This window comes from Clytia hemisphaerica, unplaced genomic scaffold (assembly GCF_902728285.1).
Source record: "Clytia hemisphaerica strain Z4C2 unplaced genomic scaffold, Clytia hemisphaerica genome assembly, whole genome shotgun sequence".
Lineage (NCBI taxonomy): Eukaryota > Metazoa > Cnidaria > Hydrozoa > Leptothecata > Clytiidae > Clytia > Clytia hemisphaerica.
The window spans coordinates 279,090-295,824 of record NW_027103734.1 but is presented as its reverse complement, the minus strand read 5'-3'; the positions used below and the strand labels follow the sequence as shown (position 1 = coordinate 295,824).

At 36.2% G+C, this 16,735-nt stretch overlaps 1 protein-coding gene and 1 non-coding gene across 3 annotated transcripts in view; one reads left to right on the top strand and one right to left on the bottom strand.

The window, feature by feature from the left end:
* The window catches only part of LOC136805032 (trichohyalin-like), an 85,333-nt gene that overhangs the window by 47,599 nt on the left and 20,999 nt on the right, over positions 1–16,735 (top strand). For both annotated transcript variants that reach the window (XM_067061566.1, XM_067061565.1), the window contains exons 28-43: positions 209–431; positions 820–862; positions 2,219–2,324; positions 3,413–3,554; positions 3,809–3,988; positions 4,634–4,784; positions 5,459–5,629; positions 6,127–6,366; positions 7,038–7,202; positions 7,615–7,671; positions 8,084–8,250; positions 8,894–8,993; positions 9,457–9,504; positions 12,322–12,447; positions 14,300–14,362; positions 15,861–15,926. In XM_067061566.1, coding sequence (XP_066917667.1) covers positions 209–431; positions 820–862; positions 2,219–2,324; positions 3,413–3,554; positions 3,809–3,988; positions 4,634–4,784; positions 5,459–5,629; positions 6,127–6,366; positions 7,038–7,202; positions 7,615–7,671; positions 8,084–8,250; positions 8,894–8,993; positions 9,457–9,504; positions 12,322–12,447; positions 14,300–14,362; positions 15,861–15,926 — 2,048 coding nt within the window. The remainder of the gene's footprint in view (positions 1–208; positions 432–819; positions 863–2,218; positions 2,325–3,412; positions 3,555–3,808; positions 3,989–4,633; positions 4,785–5,458; positions 5,630–6,126; positions 6,367–7,037; positions 7,203–7,614; positions 7,672–8,083; positions 8,251–8,893; positions 8,994–9,456; positions 9,505–12,321; positions 12,448–14,299; positions 14,363–15,860; positions 15,927–16,735) is intronic.
* Trnan-guu (transfer RNA asparagine (anticodon GUU)) lies at positions 683–756 on the bottom strand. Its single transcript has one exon. It is a non-coding gene; the product is annotated as a tRNA-Asn (tRNA).

Here is a 16,735-nt window from a genome sequence, read left to right as displayed (position 1 = left end):
GTTCATGTTTAAAGGCAGAATCTTTGAATGTTGAAACGTGCCTTATATAAGTAAGTAACTATTTATTTACCATTTGAACACTGATAATACATGAGACTGTATCCACGAAATAGAAAGGTAGGAGACCGCCTTATAGCCTAGACTAATCACACTAGATTCTAGATATGCCAGATGTTTGCGAAATTATTAAATCTCTTTTTTTGGATAGCTATCAAAGCTATTCCAGTTACGGAAACAGTTATCACAGCTGACAACGAAGCTAATGTTGAAGCTGGTAATGAAAGCCTCCTACAGGAGGTCGATGTCCCAACAACCTCCACCGCAAACCCTGCTGTTACCCCTTCTTTGAATAAACAAGGCAATGATGTAGAGGGTACACAGCCACAAAATGAGAAGATCCAATCTGGAAGAAAGCAAGACGAAAATCTCAGGTTAGCATTTAAGGCAATCTATTTTAAGATTGAGCCATTCAAACCTGTCAATCAAACACATCTAATATGTCAATCAAATACTTGCCAGCTTCGATTAAAGTTTTCCTATTTTCTTTTGTAATTTTTTCTATGGTTGTCTTACATCTTCATGTAATATTTCTTCAATACAGGCAAACTAGGTTTTGTGAATTAGAATTAGAAAGTGGCAGAAAATTAATATCTTAAGAAAAGACTTGTAAATTGAAAATGATCGCTCCCGGGTGGGCTTGAACCACCAACCTTTCGGTTAACAGCCGAACGCGCTAACCAATTGCGCCACGGAAGCTCTGCAAGAATCGTGGAAAACAAATGGAATCATCTCTCATTTATTGTATTTTTTTACCAATAGGGATGTTTTATCTGCTGCTAAGCATAGCAAAGTTGTGGATACTGTAAGTCTAAACTCTATTTTCCTATTAGTTTTAATGCTTTCTACGAGATATGAAATGAATTAATCACTGCGTTATTATATCATTTCCTTTTATCATAAGCACATTGTTATTAACACACATATTTAAAGTTTTTGTTTTTAAATAAGAGTGATATCATTTGCTTACTCGTCAATTTAATTTACAAGCTTTTTGGACCTACCCCGGTGGGGTGAAGGTCCTATAAATTAACCCGTGTTGGTTAGTTAGTTAGTTCGTTCGTTCGTTAGTTACCAATTTTTCTCGAGATTGGCTCATTCAATTTTTCTGATTTTTTGCACAAAGGTGCATTACTATAAACCCTCGAATGTGACGGAGCCCGATTTTCGAAAAAAAAATTTTTCCGGCCGGTAGAACCGGAAATGTCCCGAAAAAAGCGGTTTTTTGAGATTTTCTCGAGATTTTATCATTAGTTTTTTGCGATTTTTTGCACATAGATGCACATTAGTACTGCCGAAAAGGTGTCGAAAACCGTTTGCCGAAAAAAAATTTTTTCCGGTCTGTAGAACCGGAAATGTGCCGGAAATCGTCGTTTTTTCACATTTCCGTCACATTTTTTCAACTTATTTAATTGTTTTTTTACAGAAAAATGTTCTTTATGATGATGCCCAAAACTTAGCATCGTTTGATTTCCAAAAAAATCATCCTTTGAATCCGGAACTCCTTAAAAATCGCCGGAACAGCCGAAAACCGGCGTAAAACGCTTTTCCTTCATTTTTTCAATTTATACTCGACAGATTTTCATGATTTTTTGCACAATGATGTAAAATGGCAATGCTCAAAATGTGACAGAGCCCAATTTTCGAAAAAGAAATTTTTCCGGCCGCTAGAACCGGAAATGTCCCGAAAAAAGCGGTTTTTTGAGATTTTCTCGAGATTTTCTCATTAGTTTTTTGCGATTTTTTGCACATAGATGCACATTAGTACTGCCGAAAAGGCGTTTCTTAATTGCTTTCTCCGTTCCAATAGATATATAATTCGAAATTTAAAATTATACATTACTTCCATTAAATTCTAATTATTCGTTTTATAAATAGGTAGGTCCATTAAAGTATTGCTTGTTCACATTGAATTGACACGGATGTGGAGCAAGATTGGCAGAAAGATGAAAAGAAAAACATTTTTTGCTTATATCAGCATAATGTTACAATAGGCAGACACTGTCCTGATATGAAATATGTGTTTGATATGAAACGGGAACACTTATGTAAAACCAAAACCTTTAAGTTTCCCTCTATATGATCTATGATTCTTGTTCGTTTTTTCTGGACACACTGTATATCGACCAAAGTTATATTTTTTTATTTCTTTACCAATCAGGCAATTCAAATGATTGGAGGCAGTCAACACAATTACACATTCGACCCTTCACAACAAAATGCTCGATTCTTTCGAGGTGCTTCGACTCCGAACCCCATGCTTATCGGTAAAAAATAATGCTCGGCCTCTTATTTTCACTAATTTATATAATCTTTCATGTGGAAATTCCTAAGGCTAAGAAATTGGGTGTGTTACGTCCTCAAAACCTTAGAATGTCCCTAAAACTTATTCTTTATATATTGGCATTTGGTCATCGAAGCCTTGTGTTCTTATATGTATGTTGTTGTTTTTATTGGTGGTCTTGAAATTAATTCTTCTAAATCCACAAAATCACCTTGGTTTATAAAAATTGGCCCTCAAGTCGAACAAATCTGCTCTAAATTAAAGTTTGCAAGTTATAGATTTTCTGCATAAATTACGAAAGTTTCTTTTGAATTCAGATAATTTTAAGCAAATGTGGAAAACTTCTTCAATTCTCTGGCTGACCATGTTCTTACGATGTTCTTATTTTGTTCTCAATTTTCTGTCTTAAATGTTCTGGTAAACTGAGATCTAATTAAAATTCGTGTAGTTTGTTACAAAAAAACATATAAGCAAAAAGAAGTTTCATTTTCCGCAGAAAAATGTTGCTTGTCCATATTGTAAATGCAAATTTCTGGTTTACGATATAATTTGTTAGAAAAAAAAGACCAATTCTTCCTTTTGTTGAAACCCCTTCAGAAAGTTTTGAATATCTCCTCTAAGTAAAACCACTTTTGAAAACTTACTAAAAAAAGGTTTTCCTTTTTTTCATCAAATCAGCGTACAATCGTGAAAAAAATCTTCTTACATGTTTCTTAAGACCGTTCAGACTTTACAAGAGATATTTCTTAAGAGTGCAATGAAAACTTTTCGGAAATAGGTTTTGAAATTTCGAGTCTGGAATGAATTTTTTCAACAGGTTTGATTGATGATTAGACTACACAGTTCTTTATATATGATATTTATGAGAATTACTTAAATCGAAATTAGCCTTGCAAGCCTTGTCAATTCTGTGTTTAAAAATAAGTAAAAAATATAATGAAATATTTTTCCATCAAGCATTGTTTCAATCATATTGGTTCGAGCCGTAACAAAACGGCGGCTATAAAATAGATTTTCGAATCAGCGGAACTTGCACTAAATTATCAATTTGAATTAATTGAATTTTTGTAGATGACTCTGATATTGGTGACACATCCTATCATCAAGCCTCATCCCAAAATAGACGTCAAGCGGCCGTCGCTTATCAAGAGAAATTCAACGCTCAAGAACGTGCCAAGCGTGAAATGCAACTAGAAATGGATGACATGCACAGGTAAGGATCTATGATTTCTGTGTGCAGTTGACTTTCCAACTCGAATACCTTCTGCAGGTCGTATTATAGTTTGTTCGACAATGTAAACAAACAAAAAGGCTTCCCGATCGTAGCCTATACTAGACGTCACTCGCGTTTTTTCTACGCAGTTAACGAGACGAAAAATCCCGATTTTTAGTGAGGTGCATTCTATCCTGACCGGGGTTTTTTATACGGACTACGATTCGACAATTCTTCTTCCTCTTCTTCTGTAGAACCATTGAAGCTTTGAACAAATCGCAACACGAGACAGAGAGGTTCCGCATGGACGCCACTCTAGAATTACAAAGCATTCGGTACAAACTTGAACAAGAGATGGAGGCTAAAACGATGGCTGAGAGGCTATGTAACCAACTTAAAGATCAGTTGAATCGGTCTGAAAAGAAACTTATGAGGTACCTACATCATTTACGAAGCGGCATAATGTCATTTTGCTCTTGCAACGGTTAGGAACCAGTCAAAAACTTTTATACCCAACTTTTTGCGTTTGTTGAATCCTAGACCGGATATCTACGGCTAATTTCAATTAATTGCCTTAGAGGGTCTGTTGTCATTGTCTTTTCTGAATTGAGATTTTCCAAACCGACCACTGACGCGATGGAGGGCAAGTGATAGAGGGGAAACTACGAGAGAAGTGTTGCTATTACCCGCAAGTCTTTGAATCGTGTTTGACAGCTCAAATCACGTTAACTCTCCTGTTATAACATTTTGACACCCGGACCACTGGTTTTATTGTTGATTGATCTTTTTCGGTCGTTTCCGAATAAACGAAAAAAAAAATAATTTGAAAATACGACTGACAATTCTTCACTATCTTAAGGGAACTAATTTTCGCGGTGGGAGGGTACTAAATTGGTGCATTTTGTGGAACTAATTTTCGCGGTTGACACCTACTTTTTGCTGAATTTCCTTCATTTTCGTAGGGATTTTTGAAGGTTTTTAGTAAAAATTGCTCTTCGCGGAACTAATTTTCGCGGTAATCACCCAAAAACGCGAAAATTACTTCATTTAAGGTATGCAATCTCTTTCTCACTTTCCAGGGAAGCGGAATTGAAGCAGACAGCGGAACTGACCAACCGCAAAATGCAAACAGAGATGAAGACGAGAGAACAAGGTTTCATCAAACTCAATGCTGATCTCAATGAATTACAACTACAACTGGAAGCCGAAAAGAATGCCAGGACCTTGCAGGTGAGTTTTTCTAAATATGTATGCGTTTTAAGACTCTTTGGCAAAATGAAACGATTCCGAAACACTGTGTGAACACAAGTTTAAAAAAACACGTTACAAAGCAAAATGGAACGAAAGAGTTAGGCTCCACAATTTTTATTGGAATAGAATTTCTCCGTTTTCATGCTCCGAAACGCTCTACACGACCAATAAACCAATATAAACATTTCGCATCCGTAACAAAAACCGTACTGAAGCCATGCTAAACAGCAATACCGTAACGTCTGAACATGGTATAATTTTGGCCTTACTAGGATCCCGATATCAACTCTATTTTTTCAGATCACAAAATACCGAATCTCCACATTCAACTAGAAGGCAAAAATGTTTTTTAGCTGAATTACGAGCTTCTAAATACCGTCGAGTCTTTATATGGGCAAAAAAAACTAATTTCTAAACGTAAATTCAAATTAGAACCAACAGAAACAAACAAAAAGCTCAAAGACCAAGCTATGTGGTGTAACGTACCTTTCTATGAAAATATTTGATAAATGCCTTCGTGGCTCGATCAGTTTCTGGTGTAGATCAAGGAGTGAAGTTATCCTGTGTCGATTTTTTGAGGGAACCTTATTCTTTGTAAGGAAAATTTGAAGAAAGAAAACTATGAAAATTTTTTTCACTTTTCAATCCATCAGGAAGAGATGTACCAAGAACAGCTGCGTCAACACGAAGCCATCTTACGCGAAGCTCAGAAGACGTCACACAATCACGCTCAAGCGGTCACCAAATTAGAGATGCTATCTGCCACCCGGAAACAAATGGAAAGCTCTAACGAAAATTCGAAGATAGAGTTAGCCAAAACTAAGGTGATATTATTTTCCTTTAAAATCTGAACTTAAATGGATGCACTTGAAACGTAAATGCCAGTGGTCTAAAGCTGTCAGTGCCACAAACCAGGGGTCCTCGGTCCGAGTCCTTCTAAACTTCCAATCAGTTTATAGTTAGTCCAGCCGACTTGTCTTTAAATTTTCTAAATTACTAGGGTGACGGACGTAAAATTTTGTCTGGATAAAATATGAGTGATGGACAAGTTAACTCTGATCAAAGTTTATTAAGTTTTTTGTTGTTTCAATGAAATCACTCTTATAAAATTTGATTGATTTCTTTCCGCCCGTGTCAATCGTTTCTCTGTTTGTCTTGATTTTGCAACTGCAAATGTCACAATACTGTCACAATCCTGTTCTGTAAATTATTATAGATTTTTTATCGCCTCCTGGAAAATCTGAATATTTTTTGATAAGCTTGCCAACCAACATAGCCACTACCCCTTTTTTCTTAAACGTTCAATTCCATCTTTGTACAGGGTGAGCTATTGAAAGCCCTAACACGTGCTGACGAAAAGCAGCTTGAACTTGATAAAGAGCGAAACCTCTTCAACGAGAAGATACAGCAAAAGATCAAAGAGCTGAACCAAATCGAGAAGAATCTAATTCAAGCTCAACTGTTGTACGAAAATGAGAAAGTTAAACGACAAGATATTGAAACTCAGTTGTCATCTAATCTCGAAAGTGAAACCAATTTGAGAAAACAGCTCGACGTTGAGGTAAGTCTTCGCACTTTTACGTTCGGATACTTGATATCGCCCATTTGTTGATTTTTAGGCCCAACTGGTAATGAATTTCGTAAAAATCGTGCAAATTTGGAACAAAGCGCCAAATTTGGACCAAATGTCTAACAGCTAAATTTGAACGATAAAAACACCAATCGAACTAGTTTTTGTTATTATACATGTTCTTTTTATAAGCATAACGCTTATAAGCATATGAAGGCTCAGATTTCCAGAATTCATAAGCATAACATAAGCATATATGTCAACCTGAGATATTTTTCAAGTCGTCATTTTTTATCTGTTTAAAAAGGTTTGGTAGAGGTTAAGTAAATAAAATACATTCCACGGCTAGCTAGATTCCACTGCTCCAAAATCTGAACAAATTTTTACAAAATTTCTGAAATTTCACTTAAAACTTGGCTCATAAGCATATGATAAGCATAAGCTATTCTTGGATGCTTTGAAAGCTTAAGCATAAACGAGCCTGGCTAATGGACAGAAACTTTCTTATAAAAGAAATATGTAGGGTCTCCTTGATACTTAGGCCTGTGTGAGAGTGCCCTTTTAAAGTCGCATATAGGCTCCCAACAGTTATCCTTTTATTACGTAACACCTATGTTAATGTATAACATGTGTCCTTTATGTATAAAACTCATCTTTTTCAGAATGCTTCTTTAAAAAATCGATTGGAACAGGCGAATCGAGAAATCGATCGTTTGGGTGATCAATCGAACCGATACGATAAAGAATCGAGGACGGGTCGAGAAACCTCAATGATGGAGAAATTTAATTTGGAAAAAGAACTAAGCATCACGCAAAACCAGTTGAAGGTTTGTACTCACAATTTCAAAGAGTTTAAGTCAAAGATCTGTCATTCTGTCATATTGGCTCTTTAACAGATTAATAGAAGTAGTCTCAGCCCAACCCTGCTTATTGTTGACATGCATTCTTTTAATCTTTTCAAGCGAGATTGGCGTCTGTGTATTTCAATTTTAGCCGAGTAACCTAAGCTAGGTAGAAGATTGCCCGCCTACACGCTTTTTTTATAAGAATATACTCTATAAGAATATTCATGATGAAATCGACCGAACAATCCCGATAAGGCTCAAACTCTTCATAATAATGGCATCTTTGGTCTAAATTAGAACAGAGATATGCTACTACCTCCTTTTGATTGAATTTTGGTGCAAAAAAAATAACTTTTGTATAGATTTCAGTGATTTTTGCTTTTGATTCTAACAGATATCAGAGGAGAAAGTCAATCGGTTGGAAGATGAACTCAACAAAGCTTCTGGAGAGGTAGGCAAGAGTTACAACAGAGTGGAGTCCATAGTTCGAACTTATAACTCGAATATATCCCTAACTCGAACGAGTTTGCTGGTCCCTTCAGTTACCAATGCCTCATATACCTTACTCCATAACTCGAAATTTCCTTAACTTGAACAAATTTGTGTTCCCCGTGCTTGTTTGAGTTCCATGGACTCCGCTCCACAGTATTTCTATATTAAAAACATGATCAAAAAAGGAGGAACGTAAATCCATTCGAGACTCTACTGTATTTCTATTCTTTAACTTTTATAATATTTTCTAGTCTATTTTAAGAACATTTGGTGACTAATTGTTAAGAAAATCAAAATGTGTTTTGTCTTATTTTTGATTTTTTGGTTTAAACACATTCTGACTGGCATTGTTTCACTCGTCACTTTTCTAGTTGAAGAACACTGGAAGAGTTTTAGCGGAGCGAGCGGACGAAGCCATGCTCACACAAAGAGACTCCAAAGAAAGTAAAGATAGAATTCGTAAACTGGAAGAAGATTTGAGGCTTGAACAACTCAATGGAACGAAGCTGGAAACGCAACTCGATTCGGCCAGAGAAAAGTAAATGGCTATTTTTTTGATTACAATATCGTACATCGCAATTTCACTAGTATTTTCTTCTATGCCCAACAGACATTGTTCTAACGGTGGGCTATGGGCGGTGGGCACTTCTTAAACAGTATAGATGTCATGTCTTTTTCAAACAGATAATTAACCATAGAACATCGGGTTTTCAACCAGGCTCTGGGAAATCTCAGTAATTTTGGTTTTGAAAAACCCCTTTATTTTTTTGTTCCAGGGTAAAAACGCTATTAATATCGGAGAACTCAGAGAAAATCGTTCATACTAAAACTTTAAGATTAAGTTTCTTTGCGCTTTGTTAGATGGATTTGAATTCTACAAAGCTTAACCCCACTGAACGGCAACTAGGACGAACAGAATTATACCTATACAGTGTGTCCCGAAAAAAACTCCATGATTTCGGCGAAATTTTATGACTTGAATATTTCAATCTCAAAAACCTATTTAACCATCTTTGGAATTGAATACCTATTGATTAGAACAGAGGATTTGAATCTTATTTCATTTCGACTAGTTTAAGCCCAGTTTAGATAGCGAGTTTTGAGGATTTAACAATTTAAAAATTTCGTCCGCTATTTTTGAGACACTCTATATTCTGTTAAATTTCATTTATTTTGCTCAGAACTACATTTCTGAAAGAAGAGAATACGAAGCTGCAAAAGGAATTGCAAGAAGTTCGAAACACGCTGGCCTCTAAAGAGAAGGAATCTTCGAACAAAAATGTAAGTCTGCACAGGTCTGCACTCTATATGCGAGATATCTGGACAGCCTTTCAACCAAACATTTTCTTTTCATCACCAGAATTTTTCTATAACTCGAAGAGTAGGAGTCTTGGTCTCTTTAAGATCGAATTAGAGAGAGTCAACTGCAGCTGTTTTTTACTCCTGTTACATAGCTTTGACAGAACCTGAAAAAATCGTTAAAATACAGACTTCACGTCAATTTTCGCGCTGTGGCTTCAAACAGTAGCAGTATCCCAGGGTTGAATGCGAATAAATAAAGAGCATTGTACACGCGTGAATTCACGTTAGTTGATGTTTTTTTTTCGATTTAATTTTTTCTGTTGCACCTAGGATTTATTGAAGGAACAAAAAGTAGAACCTTAACCTCCAAAAAGATTCCCTTTCTCCCTTTTGAAAAGTTTTCTCATCCTCTATATGCCCAATTCCTTGCACGAATCATTAGGAACGACTTGCGGACGCACTTGGAAACATCAAAGAAAGATCACTACAGGTATGACTGCGTGTACACAACACACGAAACTTGACTTTAACACATGAAAATCCATATTCGTTTTTTGTTTAGTTTGCACTGTAAAACTTGGCAAACTTCTTTAATCACATTCTTTGACCTTAGATTTTACCGGCAAACTGGAAATTTAGAATTTCTCTATCTCTCTATAGGCCATTTTACAGTCGCAAAGCGTAATGGGTAATCAGGACCATTGCGCTCCAATAACAACTCATAAATTGGAGAGTTAAAGTATTTGTTTTGATGATTGTTGAAGCAGAAGTTCTTTGCTATTGAAACCTAGAAAACGGGAATTCTTGACCATTTTTGACAAGTGAGTTTGAAAAAATAAAATTTCACGAATTTGAAGTACACGATAAATTTTTGGGGTGATTCAATTTCGCGAGTCAGCATTTTATTGATTTTTTTTTTTACGAACATTTTAACTTTGCGAATTTTAAAATTGCGAAAGTTTCTAACATTATAAAGCACATCATGGATTTAATGAAGATATTTTTGTTCTGTTCTTCTAAAAAGAGAAGTAGAAGAAAATTCGTGCTTGGTTACGGGTCATCGTCATTCTTTACTCTTAGGTTCCAAATAAACGGCTCCCTTCCCGCTTGTTAATTTTTCGAACATTTTCCAACCCCCCCCCCCCGGACCTTATTAGAACCCCCCTCCCCCCCTCCCGTTTATTAATTTTTAAGAATATTTATCAGTTAGCAAGAAGAAGTCGTCTTATTTTGCTCTAAAAGCCTTATTTTAGCCTATATTTACCGGCAGTTAGCCCCTCCCCCTCGTTTATTTGGAACCTAAGAGTAATTTCTTTGGTTACGGGTCATCGTCATTCTTTATTTTCGACAAAAAAACAAATTTATCTTCTCCAACAACAGCCGAATAAAATACTGACCAGTTAAATCTTCACGCCATATTATGACATGATGGCTAGATTTCACGACTGGTGATTTTGTCAGTGTCGTCAATCGAGATAGTGATATTCTTGCGGGTTAGTTTTTGTGGTGATTTTCCTTGTTTGAAGATGGACATGAAAAAATAATAGCAGACTGGTATTTCAGTTTGGGAACCAGACTGGTACCACTGCCACTGAAGCAAATCTAGAAATGAGAAACAGCTTGGGTTTGGGTGTTTTTTAGATATTGCCATGGATGTAAATTTAATCATCGATTGAATCGCTTTTTCGATATTCCTCTTTTCAAAGCCCTTTATATATTCAGATCTTGGATGTTGCAAGTAAATATCTAGTACGGTATTTGAATTTGCCAAACATGTAGTGTTTTTAGCTCCAATGTTTTCGAATGGGTCGAAGTTTATATTCAGTACTAAGTCATACCATATTTTAAATATGTTATGACAAATGCCTATCTTTCGACGGTGTAAATATTTATCAAAGTCAATTCTATTGAAAAAGTTTTTTCCAGGCATCCTAGATTCGCACAGTTGGCAAAAACCTTTTTTAGAATGACCCTTATTTGATGATTCTGGCATTCTGGAATAATCCTGGCATGCAATATAATAATGTTGTATTGTTTTTTCTCTTGTAATTCTTTCAGCCTGTCAGAAATGTTTTCGGGATCAGCTCGTTGAAGCTTGTAAAACCTTTCAGATAAGTTTTTCTCTAATTCGTTAGCCACTGATTTATTGCGCTGCTGAATCATAACTTTTTCTATTGGTACCTGCTTGGGCTCTTCGCTTTTCTCGACTTTGGTAAATGCTAAATTTAGCCGCTGGTGTACAAAGATGATATACTGCTCTTTGCATCGGCTACCCAACGGCATTCGTGATGTCAAATCAAGAAATTCACTATCCTCGATACTTTTCTGGGCAACATTTTCCTCTATCAAAACTGTTATCACATCCTGATCATCTAATTGAATTAATTGCTTTTTGAGTTGTGAGTACATCCAAATTTTGATACATGGATTTTTACGCAGTTTCGATATGAGTGGTTCAAAAAAAGTTGCATCGATGAATTCATTTGTATCCACAATTAATGTAACGTTTCGCATCTTCAAACAAAACTTATTGCTTTGGTAGTAGTGACTGCTAACATTGCCAATGATTACCAGGAATGACATTACCATCATGAGTCATCTATACATTGTCCCTGTTTTCTTGAGTTTCTTTTTGTAATAAAGTTTTCGTTGTGTTTGTACGTTTATCAACTTCCAAAGGTCTTTAGAATGTTGATGTTGATTTTTCTTAACATTCTCCAACAATACAAAATCTCCTTTTGAAGTAGTAGAGTATCCCACCTGGTATCCCACCTGGCACTTCGTTCCAACGCTCATCTAACGTTATATGGACGTTGTGAACGTTAAATAAGCGTTGAAATAACGTTGTGTACCAGCTGGGTTAGTAGCGTATTGAGTACTTAAGCGATAAAAAGCAACATATGGGTTTCGGAAGTTCAAAATACAAACATAAATAATTCACTGATAAAACTTCACTAAATAAATTTACAAGGGTCTCCTTTGTTTTTTCATATCGGGAAGACCTAATTCTGAAATTCGTTAAATTCTAAAATAGAAACATATGGGAAACTCTAAATTATTAAAAAACCAAATTTTTTCCGTGCTTGATAGAGTTGAGTAGAGAAATTCGATTTCCAGTTCTCGTTTGCCATTTCCCTTCAATTTACATTTTAAGACGCAACAAACCTTCCCACAATATTTTGGATGTTAATCTCTTTTTTTTAATATCGCCAACACCCTCATATGCACACATACATGTTTAATACACTCATAAATTTCCATTTGCACATTATTTTCAATCTACAAAATTAATTTACAACTCACACAGGAAAAAACAGAACTCCTCTTGCAGAAAGAACAGAACAGTCTGCTGATTGATAGATTACGGAACCAAGTTGAACGACACGAAGAACAACTTAAAGAATCTGAAACTATCATTAAAAACCTCCAGCAGGTATTTCCTCATCCAATCCCCTACCCTCCTTTATACATACACCGCATAATAGTCGCGCGGCTGAGGTCGAAAAACGTTTCATTTCATGATACATCTTTTAGATTCCAAAAAAAACAACGGAAACTCGCGAATTAGTATGTGTAGATTACAAAATCAAAAAGTTTCCGCGATATTATCGTGCAAGTAACGAGTAATTGGCGATTTTTTGCGTTTCCAGGCAAAATTGCAAGGCCTGGAAATTCATGATTTTTGGGGGGTCTTCAAATTAAAAAAAGACCTATATCACATGATAGAGCTCTTCAAACTGAGCAAAAAAGTGTATTACACCAAAGTCCCAACTTCTCTAGATCAAAATTTATTGGCCTATTTGTGGTAAAAAACTGATGGAAAACAGGGAATTTCCCCACAATCTGCATGACCACAAATAGGCCCATAACTTTTGATCTAGAGAAGTTGGGACTTTGGTGTAATACACTTTTTTGCTCAGTTTGAAGAGCTCTATCATGTGATATAGGTCTTTTTTTAATTTGAAGACCCCCCAAAAATCATGAATTTCCAGGCCTTGCAATTTTGCCTGGAAACGCAAAAAATCGCCATTTACTCGTTACTTGCACGATAATATCGTGGAAACTTTTTGATTTTGGAATCTACATATGCTAATTCGAGAGTTTCCATCGAAAAAAGTGGAATCTAAGAGGTGTATCACGAAAATCATTTTCTAGCCACTTTTTTCGACCTCAGCCGCGCGACTAATAAACCCGCCCCCTGCATCATCATTACACCCCAAACGCCCTTTATCGTCAAGCCCTACACCGTATCTCTTACTTATATTAATACCGTTTCTTGAACAGGTCAGAACAATCGTCTCTCCATAACTCCACTTTTTTTACCCCTTAGAGAAAGTCACAAGCCTATTCCCTATTCTGATTCAAACTTATTCACCTATTCCTCCTTAGTGTTCGAGTTATGGAGATTCGTTTGTTCCACCTTGAACAACATATTCTGAGTCACAGTTACAACGAAAGTGGGTGTGACCCAAAATAAGCACCCTCTTTGTAATCAATCTTTCAATTCGAATATGTGCCTGTCACCCTTGAAATAGTGAGGATGCTTGGTGATGCTTGACCTTGAAATATCTGTATACAGCGTGTCCCAGAAAAAGCGGACAACATTTTATCTAAAGTAAAATCCTCATAATTAATGCAAAATATTATGACTTGTATGCCATTCAATCTCCAAAACCTATTCAATCATCTTGGGAATTGAACTTGAACAGAGAATCGCAATCTTATTTCAAATATTCTATGCCAAATATTCTATGCCAAATATTCTAAGCCAAGATTAGATAACGAGTTTTGAGGCTTTTACTTCGTATAAAATTTGTCCACTTTTCTTGGGACACACTGTATGTAGGAGAAAATCAACACAATAACTTTCAGACCTTCTGGTAAACTCTGACCCAATGTCCTAACTGTTTCAAGGGTTAATGGATACACACATATTAATCCCTTCTTTCACTGCATATATCATCATTAACTAACAAACAAACTAACTGTCTTGTTTACAATGACTAACTTCTTTGAACTTACACTTTTTACTCACTAAACTAAATAAAGCTTCCACTCCCAGCCTTCCTTCACTTTCTCAAAACAAGTGGTCCAATTCTTAAACAACAAACTTTTTTAGCTTACCACCTACCTAGCTTCAATAATGAGATATTTTTATTCAAAACCCTAATTACACTAACAATAGAACTGGATTGATTTGTCCCTTAAATTGACCCCTCCCACTTTCATTTTACTGAAAATAAAACACCGACTGACTAACGAAATAACGCACGTTTCATTCATAGAACTTGCACAAAACTAAATCTGATCTGGAAAGCACCAAAACTGAGAAAGAACAAGCTCAAAAGGTACATATTACATGCATCCTGTAAATTGACCCGCTCTAGCAATACTTAACAACCCCCTCCTTTAACCCCCCTCCCTTCCCCTTCCTTCCCTAAAGTTTCTTTTCTAGATTAGATAATTTATTGGTCATTCATTTATTGCACACATTTATCTTATTATCATTCATCACTACCTCCTCGGGTAACTAATAGCCATCCCACCCCCGCTTAGTAATTTTTCGAAAATTTTCCACCCCGGACATCCTTATTCCAACCCCCATACCCGCTGATTAATTTTTGGGAAAATGCTTTTGCAAGTTCCCTTTGTTGTCCTAATTCTGCTGTATTAGCCTTCTTTTCAAAAAATTTCCACCCAGGACATTTACATTCCAACCCCCCCCCCCCTTTATATTAAGTTTTGAGATTTTTTCCAACCCCCTGCTTATTCCAACCTCCCCCCTCCCCTATTAGGTACCCGAGAGTAAATAGTTTCAGCTTATATTTTTCTTTTGTATAGTTAGTATAGTTGTATCATATTTATCATCGTCATCTTCGAGTTGTTATGAGCTGTTTGGGGAGGGCATTAACTCACAACCACAGATTTCTGTAAAACCTGAAGGGCTAGATGGATTAATTTAAGCTTTTTCATACAGAAAAAAATGAATATCACAAAAAATATTGTGGCTATTGTTTTCGAAAATCTGGGAAGCTTCTGATTGGTCAAGCGTTGAAATTCTTTTGTAATGTCACGTGACCTAAATAGGATTTCCTTTTTAATCATGGAACACTTTTTAGCCAAAATACAAAATACACTTCGGACTGTATAAATTTGTGCTCAAGATATTCTCCTTGTAGGTGGCCACTGCTTTCCTTAATAATAGCGCCAGATTCTTTCCTTTCTAATTAATGATGAGCTTTAGGCTAAGGCACGCCAGGGGAAGTGGTCCTAAAGTAAAAATAGATGCAAGGTATGCGCGGTTCTTAAGGGACCGAATTTTCACTTTTTTGGCAAAAAAAAAACACAAAAAGTTAAAAATCAAATTTAAAGGGTCACTGTGCCAATATTTAGTCTCTAAAAACCATCTAGTCAGTAGCATCGTGGCAAGGGGAAAGTGCCCCTCCCCCAGCGGCAGATTTCTTTGGAGGTTGCCGAAATACAAAGGGCGCAAAAAGACGCCTCTTATTACTAATTTCGGCACCCCTTTGCTTTTTTACACCTCCTAATTTGCAGTTTTCGACCAAAAAGAAAGAAAATACCCAAAGCTAAAAAATTTTGTGCTCGCCTTGATCGCGTAATCTTTACAAAGATATTTTCTTTTAATAAGGCGCGCAAAAATCAAAATTTTATAAAACTGCCTCCCCAGTTTGCCCCAATTTCGGTCGACCCACGCTACTGCCCCATTCTTTTAGTCTCTTTGTCTCTCTAATAAATAGAGTTTGAATTTTTGGCCAGCGCATGTCTGTCATTAATCAACCTCCCCTTAGCGCTAGAGGTTGATTGGGGCACTTTTTATTTGTTTAGGCCAGAGACATAGCCGAGAAGCAAAATCTACATTTAAAAGAAGACAAGAAGCACTATGAAAACCAGGTAAAATTTTGTTACAAACTCTTTCTCGTTTCTTTGTCATTCTTCAGAATTTTGTGATATTCTTGTGTCTGTGATCCAGTAGGAGCCATCCCACCCAGTAGGAGCACCCCACCAACTGGGCACCCCATCCGGTTTTCCAAAAAATAGCTAATCTTTGCATTCACTTTCATTTCACTCAAATGAAAAACTCAATTCGAAATATAGATAGAATCAAACAACCCCATTAATACAATAATGCTGATTGAATTACCGTATTACTTTAGATAAACACACCAGGCCTTTCTGGGAGGGGAATTTATTCGAAGTAATGATAAATACAATAATGACCGGTTAGTGAGGGCTGTACCATCCCTAAAAAACCGGTCACTATTGTATTTGTTAACCGTTTCCTTCAGCTTCGATTGATTTTTAACGCTTTGTCCAGGAAAAATAGCGAAATAAAGCGAAAAGAGATCAGAAATTGTTATAATTTCTGACGTCAGAAATAAAAATGAGAGAAATGGGCTCAACGCATTGCAATGTTCATTTTCCTTGGAAAAAGTGACGTCACAATGAACTTTCCTAACTCTGGGCAGTGTAGGCCCGTTGTCATGCGAAAAGAACCAATATTGCATTGCGCAAAAAGCCGTGTAGCCAGCTTTGAAAAAACGACCAGTTAACAATAGAAAATAACGAAGAACCAGAACCTCGAAAATTTGATAATCGCCCCACCCCGATTATTATATGGGATTGTTTATTTGGGACCTTAGAGTAATCTTTATACAGCGGCCCTTAGCGGAGGGTATATAGAATAACAAGAATTGTTCAGT